The sequence below is a fragment of the Nannospalax galili genome, unplaced genomic scaffold (assembly GCF_000622305.1).
Source record: "Nannospalax galili isolate Female #2095 unplaced genomic scaffold, S.galili_v1.0 scaffold182, whole genome shotgun sequence".
NCBI classification, from domain to species: Eukaryota; Metazoa; Chordata; class Mammalia; order Rodentia; family Spalacidae; genus Nannospalax; species Nannospalax galili.
The window spans coordinates 2,902,629-2,915,879 of record NW_008348662.1 but is presented as its reverse complement, the minus strand read 5'-3'; the positions used below and the strand labels follow the sequence as shown (position 1 = coordinate 2,915,879).

Below are 13,251 nucleotides of genomic sequence, written 5' to 3'. Positions count from 1 at the left end.
GTTAGGCTTCTCTCCTCTCTACCTGTTCCTGATTTCCTGATCCTTTAGTTGGTTTTTTTTTTTTTTTTGGTCTTTTTGAGACAGGGTCTCCCTGTAGCCCCAGCTGTCTTGAAACTCACTATGTAGACCAGGCTGGCCTTGAACTCACAGAGATCCGCCTGCCTCTGCCTCCCAGAGTGCTGGGATTAAAGGGGTGTGCCTGGCTAATTGTTTTGTTTGTATAAGTGAGGAAGTGCATGAAAATAGCAAAAGACTGAAGGCTGATAAATGTAGTTCCTCTAAAGTTTGTTCTTCTCTTGTTTGCTTAGTGTCCTGGATGGTTTAATTATGATAATAAAGGATAGAGACATGGAGTGCTGGGGAGGAAAGACCTGCCCTTTCTCACTCCATTAGCACTTGGGCTGTGGAGGAGCCAGCTTTGTAAAGTGACCCATGTCCTCCCAATGCCAAGTAGCCACTCCTGTTACTGTTACCTCTACAGCTGCCATCTGGGATACTGAAGGGGCAGAGAGACTCACGTCAGAGGCAGGCAAACTAGATGTCCACCAGAGCAAGCCATGTCAGCCCATGGCATGCCATAGCCAGCCGAGGAGCCAAATAGGTGCTCAGGGTCCCAAGTTCAGGTAGAGAAAGGTCAGAGGCTTCAGGAGAGTCATGTGGAGTCTGACTTTCGTGGTTTGATTTTGTTTTAAAATGAGTGTTCCCTGTCCCAAGAGATGTGGGGAGTCAGAGGGTTGGGGTTTCTGGATAGCCCAGGAGCCTTTAGGTAGATAGGTGAGAAGCGGAAAGCAAGCTCATGGCCTTTCACCCCAAGGCTGGATCCTTAGCTCCAAGTGGGCCACCTGGGGAGGTAGGAAGGTCATGAGTTATGAGCTATAGGTGTAGGGATTAAGTCCTAACCTGTGAATAGAGGCACTGGGCCAAGGCCACAGGGCTGTTTCTCCCTGTGCTGAGGAGAAGTCTGGCTTTAGTGAGGACCCAAGGATGTCATTGGATAATCATACCTGAAAATTGGGAGACTACAAGGGAAATAGGTTTTTTGGTTTTTTTTTTTTTTTTGTCTTTTTGAATCAGGGTCTCCCTGTAGCCCCAGCTGTCCTGGAACTCACTATGTAGACCAGGCTGGCCTTGAACTCACAGGGATCCACCTGCCTCTGCCTCCCAAGTGCTGGGACTACAGGCGTGCGCCACCACACCCGGCGAAATAGGTATTTTTTTAAAAACTAATTTTTCCTTATGAAGTATTCTCTTAGGTACTTTTTATTCCTTCCCAAACTACCCACTCAGAACAGCAGCCATAATGTGCATGTTCTTCATTTCCATGGGCCCAAATCACAGGTCCAAATGAGTCCTCCAGTACTTTATTGCCTGCAGAATAGGTTGAACCCTTATCCAAGATACTTGGGACCAGAAGTGTTTTGGATTCTTTTGATGTATGGAATACTTGTATAGACATAATATTGTGGGGGTAGGACCCATGTCTAGGCTCATTTACTTTGTCCATATAGATTGAGTTTTATACCATGTTTTAAGTCTTGTGCATGAAACAGTTTGTAGATACCGATTCATTAGAAGTCATGCAAAATTCAGACTTGGGGCTGGAGAGATGGCTCAGTGGTTAAGAGCACTGACTGCTCTTGCAGAGGACTTGGGTTCAATTCCCAGCACCCCACAGCGGGTAACACCATAACTCTGTCCATAGCTTTAGTTCCAGGGGAGTCAAACACCCTCTTCTGACTTCCACAGCCATCACACAACACGAGTGCACTTACATACATGCAGGCAATACACTCACACATACACAAAATGAAAATAACAAATAAAATATTAAAATAAGTCAGACTTGGGGCCTTTCAGATTTGAGGTTTCAGATTAAGGACACTAATGTGTATTTATAAGATCCGTGAATGAATTTATACTCTGGGAAGAGGAAGGCTGCAGGTAACATGAGAGAAGGATATTTAGTTTTTAACAAAACATGCTTGCTTTGGGGCAAGTGATCTAACTCTGGTCCTTTTGCTTTTCCTGGGTGACTGCACTGTTGTTTGCTGAGTAACCTTTAGTTCTCTGGGGTTAGAGTCTATCTCATGTCCCATTTTGGAAATGTGACTGAAATAGACTAACCTTAGTACACATGCCCCCCCCCCCCTTTTTGTGCTTACATTGCCATTGGTGCCCTTCACTGAGCATCTGTCATGCACTAGAGGCTGGGCCCAGTCCCTGTGCCATGTGCACACATTCACTGCAAATGAGCAAGGCTCCTGGAGAAGAAACGGAGATGGCTGAAATGACTGTGCTTTTGTTAATGGGGTTACTTAATGCTTTGGAAGTTTGGTGAAATTCTTTAAATTACCTGTAAAAGAAATTAACTTATTACATATGATTTTATACTTATATGTGGGTTTTATAATAATACGTACTACTAGAACTCTTTCTATAGATATTTAAGGGGTATTGTTATGTTATGAAACCTCCATATATAGACTATTAATTTCTTAGGCTCTTGCTGGCTGGATCAAGCTCCACTGATCGATCATAAGTGGCAGCATCCTTGTGTGGTCAACAGGGCTTCTCGAGAGGGTCTCTTACTGTGGACTTGGGCTTTAGGACCTCTTATGGGACTCTTGTTCTCAGGGTACACTATGTGAACCTGTTTGCAGTCAGTCTGCTATTTAGGGCATGTTCTGTGCTTGAGATAGCGGTGTAATTATAAACATTCTGTCACTTGACTGGAGGTAGAGGTTTACCGGGCATAATGGAAACAGGCAAGATGGCCGCAGAGCAGTCCCAAGGGGAGCCCTGTTGGTCAACTGGCCTGCCTTGTGGTAGTGGGATTGGTGTTTGCAGATGTCCATGATGCAGGAGGAGACTGTTTCAGTGGAGGAGCCTGTTCTTCAGCTGGCCCACAGTATGAGGACCTAGCATATGGCAAGAGTGGGAAAACAAGTTCATGTTCTAGAAATTTCTTTTGTTTTGTAATCTCTGTCTTTCTATTTGAATCCAGGTGCAACATTAGAGGAAATCAACCAGCACTGGGACTGGCTAGAACAAAATCTTCTTCACACTTTGTCTGTCTTTGACAATAAAGATGACATTGCCAGTTTTGTCAAAGGGAAGGTAAAGGTAGGTTCCCGATTTTAATGCTTCTCCCCACCTGTCTGTCCTGCTCATTGTGTCCTGAACTCTGTAGCTTACTGACAGCTTTCTCTACCTACTTTAGCTAAATTATTTTTGGCTTACTATATAAAACCGAGGGAGTTCAACTAGTCACCTGTTGAACTTTGAAAAGTCAAGTTCAACAAAATAAACTTTACATTTAAAAAATAATCACTTAGTTCTCTCGCTTAATTTCTGTTACAGAAGTTTAAGATCCTTTTCATTTTAGGAAAAAAACCTCACGAAGTTGAGATTTATTTGTTTGTTCATTTGTTTTTTGAGATAAGGTCTCCCTGTAGCCCCTGCTGACCTGGAACTTGCTATGTAGACCAGGCTGACCTGGATCTCCTAGAGATGATCCACCTGCGTCTGCCTCCTGGGATTGAAGGCATGCACCACCGTGCCTAGCAGTATTTATGTTTTTGCAAACAAATGCATCATTTGAATTGGTTATCCCAACTTTGGTTTGCAGTGATGACATCTTGTCACTGTTCTGTTGGACTCAGCACTTTCCTCCTGCTAATGGTAGATGTTTAGTTTTTTTAAGGTTTATTTATTTTTATTTTATACATATGAGTGTTTTGCCTGCATGTATGTAAGTGCACCTATGTCTAGGATGCTAGAAGAGGGCATTGGATCCCCTGGAACTGGAGCTATGGAAGGTTGTTAGCTGTTGTGTGGGTACTGGGAACCAAACCCAGGTGCTGGGAACCAAACCCAGGTCCTCTGCAAGAGCAGCCAGTGCTCTTAACCACTGAGCCATCTCTCCAGCCATGGATGTTTATTCTTAAAACATTTTAATTAAATAGAATTAGAGCCAATTAAATTTTGAGAAGACAGGAAAGGAAAATTTGGGGGAGGTGTTTGTTAGTGCCACCTCCGAGTTAGAGTCTTAGACAACTGGTCTTGTTGCAGTGAAGTGATGGGTTATCAGTGCTTGGGAAGCCTCTGGACAGGAAGAAATGGCTTGTCCCTCCTCGTTTTACTCTCTCATTAAACTTGTCTTTGTTAGTCTGCCATACAGTTTTCTTCTCTTAGAGTAAAACAACCCAGATCTATTTTGTTTGTTTACTTTTATAGATGTATTTTTTTATTAATTATGCTTGTTTGCATGTGGATATATACAAGTGAGTGCAGGTGCTCCCAGAGATCAGCAATGTTGAACACTTTGGAGCTGGAGTACATGTGCTTGTGAGCCACCTGATATGGGTACTGGGAATTGAACTCAAGTCCTATGGAAGAGCAAGAAGCACTCGTAAGTGCTGAGCCATCTCTCCAGATTCTTACTTGTTTTCTTTAAAAAGCAAGACTTTCTGATACCTCAAGTGTTGCACCTTTTAGTAAAGAGAGTCAGAGGGAATCTTTTTATTTTAAAAGAACAGGATGTAAGTCTCTTGCCTCTTGGGAGGCAGAGGAGTTCAAGGCCATTCTAGGCTACATAGTAAGACCCTGTCCCAAATCAAGCACATAAGCACATTGAAAAAGCAAAATAGGAGTGCTCTTTTTCTTAGAGACTGAGTTTACTTGTGGGATCAAGTGAAAAGCAGAGGCCAGAAGGCATGGTGGTATGTGCTCTTAATCTCAGGACTCAGGAGGCAGAGGCAGATGGCTCTTTGAGTTTGAGGCCAGCCTGGTCTATATAAAGAGTTCCAGGCTGGCCAGAGCTACATAGTAAGACCCTGTCTCTAACTGTCCTCAAAATCACAATCTTGTCTCTACTTCTTGAGTTCCAGACCCACCTTTCTTGGTCTAATGTGATTATAGTGGTTTCTTTGACTTAGCTATTTCTCTCATTTAGCAGGAAGGAAATTCATTTCATGTCCATCTCCCTCCCCAGCCATACTGGGGATTGAACCCAGGGCCTCACACACATGAGTGCTGTACCACTGAGCTGTATTCCCAGCCCTAGGAAATGCATTTTGTTTCCTTGGTTTCAGAAATGTTTCTGTAGGAAAGAGAGCTTCTGTCGTCCTGGGTTCTGTGACTGGGGCCCAGGAAAGTAACCTGGCAAAAGGACAATTAAAAGGAGGGGGAAGAACAGTTTATTTTAATACACACATGGTTCATACATATGGCAGAAACTTAGCCATGAGTAACTTTAAAAAGTGGTTAGCACTTACCTGGATGTAGCACTTTGAGAACAAAAGGTAAATTTGCAGAGGAGTGGTGACAGAGGAAAAGGGCCGTAGGCTTTGGGGCAGCAAGCCGTGGGGTGCTGGTGGGAGGGAAGGGGTATTTTGCTAAAGAGTTTTTGTAGGCTCCTTGTATTGCTCTCTCCAGGCTGGGGAGTATCTAGAGGGGTCTCTGTTGATTAAGAGTCAAATCCTCTGCCTGGATCAGGGAAGCTGTATACAAACGGAGATTGTGTCCAGACTTTAGGTAGATGGGGACGAGAGAGTCTTCTTGGTGTCTATTGTTTTTCAGTTGTTTTTAGCTCAAAATAACCCCTGTGCCATAGCAGCATATTTTGGAGTGACAAATTTATATCTTCAATAAAGCTAAAATGCCTTAGAAAACAAGTTCCTTTCCCAGATAAAGTGGCACATACTTGTAATCCCAACACTGGAGAGGCTGAGACAGGAGGACCTCAAGCTAGAGGCCAGCCTGGGCTTATATAGTATGTTAGAGGCCTGCCTAGAATACATGAGACACTGTCTCAAAACAACAACAACACAAAACAAAACAAAAACCAAAACAAACACATCCTTAGTCCCCAGATGTCAGGGCCAGGGAGGAGGGATCCGAGAACAAGCTGGCATTTGCCTCCCCTTCCTGCTGACCAAACCTGAAGGATCTTTGCTCTCCTGCTCTGGAAATTTGGCCACTCTATCACTAGAAATCCCTCTGCTTCCAGCTGTACCTGTAAGAGCACCCTGTGGTGTGTGAGAGTCAGTGGCTATGTGGCCACCATTGTGTCTGTGCATGAAGCCACCAGAGCCTGTTCTGAGCTGTTGTGTTCTGGCTCTGGGACCATCATAAAAACCCCAGCATGCTCTACTTCCAGAGCAAGATGAGAACTGAATGTTTATTTTTATATAAAATGTATTAAAAATCCTTAATTATTACTTATAGTTCATAATGTTAAACGAGATTTGAAAAAGAAAAGCATAATGAAGAAATTGAAACCACTCAATTCATCAGCTTTCAGATTGTGTGTGGGGGGCACTTGCCTGTGTAGTATACACTTGTATATTTGGGGGTGCTCACCTTGTGGTATACACCTGTATATGTGGGAGTACTCTCCTATGTGAGAGTACACTTATTTGGGGCTGGAGAGATAGTTCAGCGGTTAAGAGCACTGATTGCTCTTGCAGAGGACCCGGGTTTGATTCCCAGCACCTACATGGTGGCTATGAACTGTCCTTAACTCCAGTTCCAGGGGAATCCGATGCTCTCTTCAGACCTCCACGGCATTGCACGACACGGGTGCATTCACATACATGTAGGCAATACACTCGTCACATAAAATAAAAATAATAAAATATTTTTAAAAATTACACTTATTTCTTGATCGTGTGTGTGTGTGTATGTGTGTGTGTGTGTGTGTGTGTGTGTGTATGTGTTGCATGTATGCAATAGTTCATGTGTGGAGGTTAGAGGACTACTTATGGGAGTCAGTTCTTTCCTCCACTGTGTAGATATCCTCAGTATCGAACTCAGGTTGTCAGATTTGGTGGCAGATGCCTTTGCCCCCTGATCCACCTTGCCAGCCCCTCCACCTTAATTCTGTTAAAGGAACTCTCACTGAATCTGGAACTCCCTGTTTTGATAGGATGATTTGGAAAATAAGTCTAGCATTGGTCAAGTGACTCAACCAAAGTCTCATGGCCAATGAGTAACTGAGTGAGAGACTGGGTATTGTGGCAGCAGTAAGGTTCCTTAGGTGCCACTGCCCGCCTGTCCTTCGTGCTTCCTTTCCCCTACCCGTTTGTCTTCCTTTTGCCTGACTCACTAAATAAGAACCATCATTCTGTGCTCTAGGCTCTGATCGCTGAGGAGACCAGCAGCAGGTTGGCAGAGCAGGAGGAGGAACCTGAGAAGTTCCGAGAAGCCCTGGTGAAGTTCGAGGCCAGGTTCAACTTCCCTGAGGCAGAGAAGCTGGTCACCTACTACTCTTGCTGCTGCTGGAAGGGCCGGGTGCCCCGCCAGGGCTGGCTCTACCTCAGCATTAACCACCTCTGCTTCTACTCCTTCTTCCTGGGCAAGGAACGTAAGTGTGGCCAAGCCAGGGGCCAGAGCAATTTGGTCCCTCACAGAAGCAGTCAGAGTTGGGGATGCTTAGCTTGGCTTCTCGGAGAAGCCAATAATGGAAATATTTTCACAATAGAAGACTTAAAGAAATGGTTGAGGGTACAGCAGGTCATACTTGATTCATTAGCAAATGATTTGTGCAGATAACTATGCTTAGTTATATAGGCTACTTATATCAGAGCTTGATTTGAGAAGACTTGCTCTTTTTACTCTTTTAAGAAACATTTCTGTATAACTCTTCAAATAGCTATTAAAGAGTTTTTACTGATGTAGATGCTTTGAAAATGCAGTATCTTGGGACTGGAGAGATGGCTCAATAGTTAAGAGCACTTCCTGCTCTTCCAGAGGTCCTGAGTTCAGTTCCCAACGCCACATTGGGTGACTGACAACTGCCTATAATTCCAGCTCTAGGGGTCTGATGCCTTCTTTTGGTCTCCATGGATACCCTCACACATGTGGTATGCACTTACATAGATATACACAGACACACACATAAATAAAGATGGCTCAGCGGTTAAGAACACTGACTGTTCTTGCAGAAGACCTGGGTTCGAATCCCAGCACCCACATAGCAGCTAACAACTGTCCGTAACTCCAGTTCCACGGGATCCGACAGCCTCTTCTTTCCTCTGTGGGCATTGCACAATACGGGTGCACTTATTTACATGTAGGCATAACACTCATACGCATAAAATACAAATAATAAATAAAATATTAAAAAAATAAAAATCTTAATTTTTTTTTAAAAAAGGAAATGCTGTATCTTAACTAATAGCTGAGTGTTTCTAAAAGAGTAGAATATATTTTTGCTATATAATGGTTTTGAGTCGGGGGAGGATTATGAGGGTTGAACCTAGGGCCTTGCACATGCTGGGCAAGCATTCTACAAATGAGCTCTATCTTTTAAGTACCCAGTACCAAAGGTCATATTGCTGGGTGCACCATTACTTCTGGAAAGGGAATTCTTTACCTGGGTCCACTTGAGATTCAGGTTTGCCTAGACATTGGCCTTGGTGATGGTATTCTAAGGAGGAAAAGAAAAATCACAGTGTCAATTGTATAATAAATGTTTAAAAAGCCATTTACATCGAAACTGCCTCCAGAATCACCTACCATCTGAAATGTCCATGCTGGGTAGCATGGATGCCACACGTTTGTACTTGTGAGAGATTTTCTTTGTTAGGTTAATTGAGGTGGGAAGACCCACCCTAAAGTGGGCAACATCATTTCCTGGACTTGGGTCCTGGACTGCATAAAACAGAGAAAGCAAGTTAGCACCAGCATTCCTCTCTGTTTCCTGGATGGGGATGCATTTGGCCAGCTGCCTCACACTCCTGCTGCCATAACCTCCCTGCGATGATGGCTATACCCTGGACTGAAGGCCAAGATAAACCCTTTCTTTTTTTTAAACTTTAAAAAAAATTATTTATTATTTTTGTATTATGTATATGCATGTATTGCCTGCCACAATTGCACCCATGTCATGCAGTGCCCACAGAGGACAGAGGAGGCTGTCGGATCCCCAAGACTGGAGTTATGGACAGTTGTTAGCTGCCATGTGGGTGCTGGGATTCGAACCCGGGTCTTCTGCAAGAACAGTCAGTGTTCTTAACCACTGAGCCATCTCTCCAGCCCCAACCCTTTCTTTTAAAAATTGCCTTTGGCAGGAATTTTAACAGAGTAACAGGAAAAGTAACTAATACTTTTATATTTTTCTTTCCTTCTGCATTTATATTTCAAATGAAACGAGCTCAAAGGGGGCTCCTTGAGTGTCTGCTGTGGCAGCTTACTGCTCATGGTGTATTCTTTCTCTGCCTCAGAGCCTCCTCCCTCCAGGACATACCCTGTTTGCATACTGTATTAGTCAGGATTTCTTTAGAGAAACAGAACCGAGAGGAATATTTATGTGTGTGTGTGTATAAATTTATTAAATCAGCTTACTTAGAAAGAGTAACAACAGCTGACTCATACTTGAGGGACTCAGAACCCAGTAGTTGCTTGGTACTGAAGGTGGGTGGGTGCCTCAGCAGTTGGGAGTAGTCCCACAGTGACTTTCTCATACTGGAGAGGCTAAGAACCTGGTAGTTGCTCAGTCTACTGGGCTGGGTACCTCAACAGTCCCAATCTAGTGCTGAAAACCTGGAAGGTTCCTGGTGAGCTGCTGGTCCTCAGTCAGTGATGGAAGCCTGGAAATGCTGGTTCTGATATAGGCAAAGGAATCATCATCATCACCACCAGCAGCAGGACAAATCAACTCAGCAGCAGAGGGAAGTCCAAACAAGCAAAAGGCAAATAATCTTCCTTAACCATGGCCCCTTTTATCGGGGCTGCTACCAGAGGTGCTGCCCACCCTTGGAGTGGGTTTTCCTACATCAGTTAGGGCAATTATGACATTTCTTTAATTGAGGCTCCCTACTCAGATGATTCTAATTTGTGGCAAACTGTCATTAAAACAAGCATCACACCTTCCCCACCCAAGGAATGTGCCTTGGCCTAACCATGGAACTCTTGTTATCCTGAAATTCTTTTCAAATTGAGCAACCTTCCTTTCTTCATGTTTACTGTGTTCGTAAACGCCTATTCATTCTTCAAATCCCAATATAGATTTTGTCATCTCTAGGAAGTCTTCCCTATATATAATTTGTACCATATTTGTGTGTTCTGTGGGGTTCCCTAAAGGCTAATTGCTTATTTGTTTATAGGTCTTTCCTGTTTGAATGATCGTCTTCACCTTAGGGTATATTAATTAATTTTCATTGCTGTGACCAAAATACCTAGCAAAAACAGAAGGGAGAATATATTTGACTCAGTTTCAGAGGTTTTAGTATACTGTCACTTGGCCCTATGCACTTAAGTAGTACATCGAGGTAGTGGGTGTGTGTGTGGAGGAACTTCCTCATCTCACTGGACGAAAAGCAGAGAGACAGAGGCAGGGAAGGACCAGAGCTGGGGGTACTCTCAAGGATCCTCCCCTGTGATCTGCTTCCATCTGCCCCCCCCTCCTAAGGGTCCTAGAACCTCTCAAAAGTAACTTGGGACCAAGTCCCCCAAACATGAGACTTTTGGGGTACATTTCTTACCCAAACCATTGTATAGGGCTCTTCTCAGAGTAGCTGCTTAGTAAGCTGAAGTTGGTGGTATAAATGAACTAAGTAGAGAGTAGTGTGTGTGTGTGTGTGTGTGTGTGTGTGTGTGTGTATGTGTGCGTGTGTGTAAAAACACTTTCCATGAAAATATAGTAGCCTAAAGAAGCTTCCTTTCAAGGCTGACAGAAATGGACTGAATAATCAAAGCACTGGAAATAGTTTTGCAAAGTAAATGGGTAGAAATGCTGGATATAGTTGTTCCATACATGATTCAAAGAGGAAATGAATTATCTTCTGACAATGATGATTGCATGGCAGTTCAAGTATTCATGGGAAAGTTTGTGCATAGTCAACTTGGTATTCCAGAATGACATTCCCTGGATGTATGTGCAGTACCTGGATGTGTGCAGTAGCCAGCAACTTGGGAAGTTTCACACGAATTTGGGAGAAACCCCTGGAATGTGGCTGTGCCTTTGCCAGCAGCCACTGCAGTCTTGGGTCTACAGTCTTATGCTTGTCTCTCTGCCCTTACTTAACAGGGTTTAACACTGTGTTTTTGCTAAAGGAGAGCTTTGGATGAACTCATTTGGCTCACGTTTTAAGATACAATACATACTTGCCCTTTTCTCTTATAGTTAAACTTGTGATCCCTTGGGTTGATATCCAGAAATTGGAAAGAACATCCAATGCCCTTCTCACGGATACCATCCGGATCACTACACAGAATAAGGAGCGTGACTTCTCTATGTTTCTGAACCTGGATGAGGTGTTTAAGATAATGGAGCAGCTGGCAGATGTGACTCTCCGGAGGCTGCTGGATAATGAAGTCTTTGACCTGGACCCCGACCTGCAGGAGCCTAGCCAGATCACCAAGAGGTAGGGCTTCAGCTCCGAGGTGTCCCCCGGCCACATAGGGGATCCATACTTTGCCCTGAAGCCCTTATGTACATATGTTTCTGACAGTGTTAAGTGTGTGGTCATCCCTCCATCTGCCTAGGATATTGATTCCAGGATCTTTTCAGATATCAAACCCATGGATGTGCAAGTCCCTTAAGTAAAATACTGAATTGTTTGCATATGGCCTGTGCAAATGCACAGGTACTTTAAAGCATCTCTAGATGACCAGTGGTAGCTAACACAGTGTAGATGTGTTATCAGTAGTTGTTATACTGCACTGTACACCGAAAAATGTATACATTTGGTACAGATAGGATTTTCTGAGTATTTGACTAATGGTTGGTTGAGTCCAAAGATACAGAGCCTGTGAACATTGACGGCCCATGTACTAGATGTGCATTTCCCTGCTGGGTATCATTCAGAGTTTCCTCTTTGATTAGTCTTTTGTTTTTTGCTGCTTTTTAAATTTTGTATGCGTATGTGTATGTGTATTGTGTGCACACATGCATGCTACAGAGTGACTGTGGATGTCGGAGGGCAGCTTGTGACAGTCAGTTCTCTCCTACAATGTGGGGCCTGGGGATTGAACTCAGATTGTCTGGCTTGGTGGCAAGTGCCTTTACCCACTCAGCCATCTGGTGGGCCCCATCACTGTGGTTAATTTTGCCAGATATAATTAGAAATGATTATTACTCATTTCTTTTATGTGGTAGACTTGGATTTCAGGATCTAGGTCCCCTTTAAGATGTGTCAGGATATGGATGTGGACACCCTTATGGTAGAAATTAAGTGTTTCATTAGTGAACATTAAGACATTTCACTTTTTTTTTTTTTATAGTTCTGGGCATCAAACCGAGGACCTTGTGCATGTTAGGCATGTCTCTGCCACTGAACTATATCTCCAGCCCCATAACTGAAATTCCTGCCCTGCTGATCACTAACTCCTGGCAACCACCTTTTTATAGAAAGTTGAGCAGGCACCTTATATAAATGGAATCCTATAGCATTTGTGTTTTTGCAGTCAGCTTGTTTCACTAAGCTAATGTTCTCAAGGTTCAGCCATATTGTGGGACTGCTTGCATGTGTGTATGCACCTGCAACCATGTGAATTGCAGCCACATGGTCTTGGGCAAGAGAGGCCAGCTAACAGCCAGCCTCTGGTGTGCTGTGTGTGCTGGTCAGCCTCATGGGCTTCAGGTGATGTCCTGGTGTGATGGTCAGTGCTGTCAACTGGACAGAATCTAAAATCACCTGGGAGATGGGTCTCTGAGTATGCCTGTGGTTTGATTTGGTTACTTGAGGTGGGAGAAGCACCCACTGGGTGGCACCATTCTGTGGCTGGGATCCTGGACTGTGTAAGTGGAGAAAGGGAGGGGAGGAGCAGCATGCATCCAGTGTTCTCTGTCTCTGATTGTGGGTACGATGTGACCAGCTGCCTAGACTTTCCTGCCATGATGGACTGTACCCTTGATCTGTGAGCCAGAATAAACCCCTCCATCAGAGTATTTCATCTCAGCAACAGAAGAAACAGAGACACCCAGCCTTGGCTGTGCTTCATGTGGCTGTGCTTAGTGTGTGTGGGGAAGTGAGAAAAGAAGATCAAAGGTTATAGTACCCAGTCCCTTCTATTCTAGTCAGACCATCTCTTTAGAAGAAATCTCATTAATGTTGGCAATGTTCATCCATGTCAGGGAAATTTTCCAAGTCCTCCTCCTATTCCCACCCTACATTTCACCCTAAAAACTACTAGAGAGAAGAGAAAAGGGCAGAAAGGACCCCTAGGATAGCCAGTGGTTGAGCATCCAAGAACCTACAGGTGTCTAGGGTTAGTTATAACACACAGACTAGATTCTGGTCCCCA

General features: G+C 43.9%; 1 protein-coding gene across 1 annotated transcript in view; it reads left to right on the top strand.

The window, feature by feature from the left end:
• Tbc1d8 (TBC1 domain family member 8) overlaps nt 1-13,251 on the top strand; it is a 107,891-nt gene that overhangs the window by 57,670 nt on the left and 36,970 nt on the right. The window contains exons 3-5 of the mRNA XM_008845880.3: nt 3,005-3,123; nt 7,138-7,366; nt 11,129-11,369. Of these exons, the coding sequence (XP_008844102.1) occupies nt 3,005-3,123; nt 7,138-7,366; nt 11,129-11,369 (589 nt within the window). The remainder of the gene's footprint in view (nt 1-3,004; nt 3,124-7,137; nt 7,367-11,128; nt 11,370-13,251) is intronic.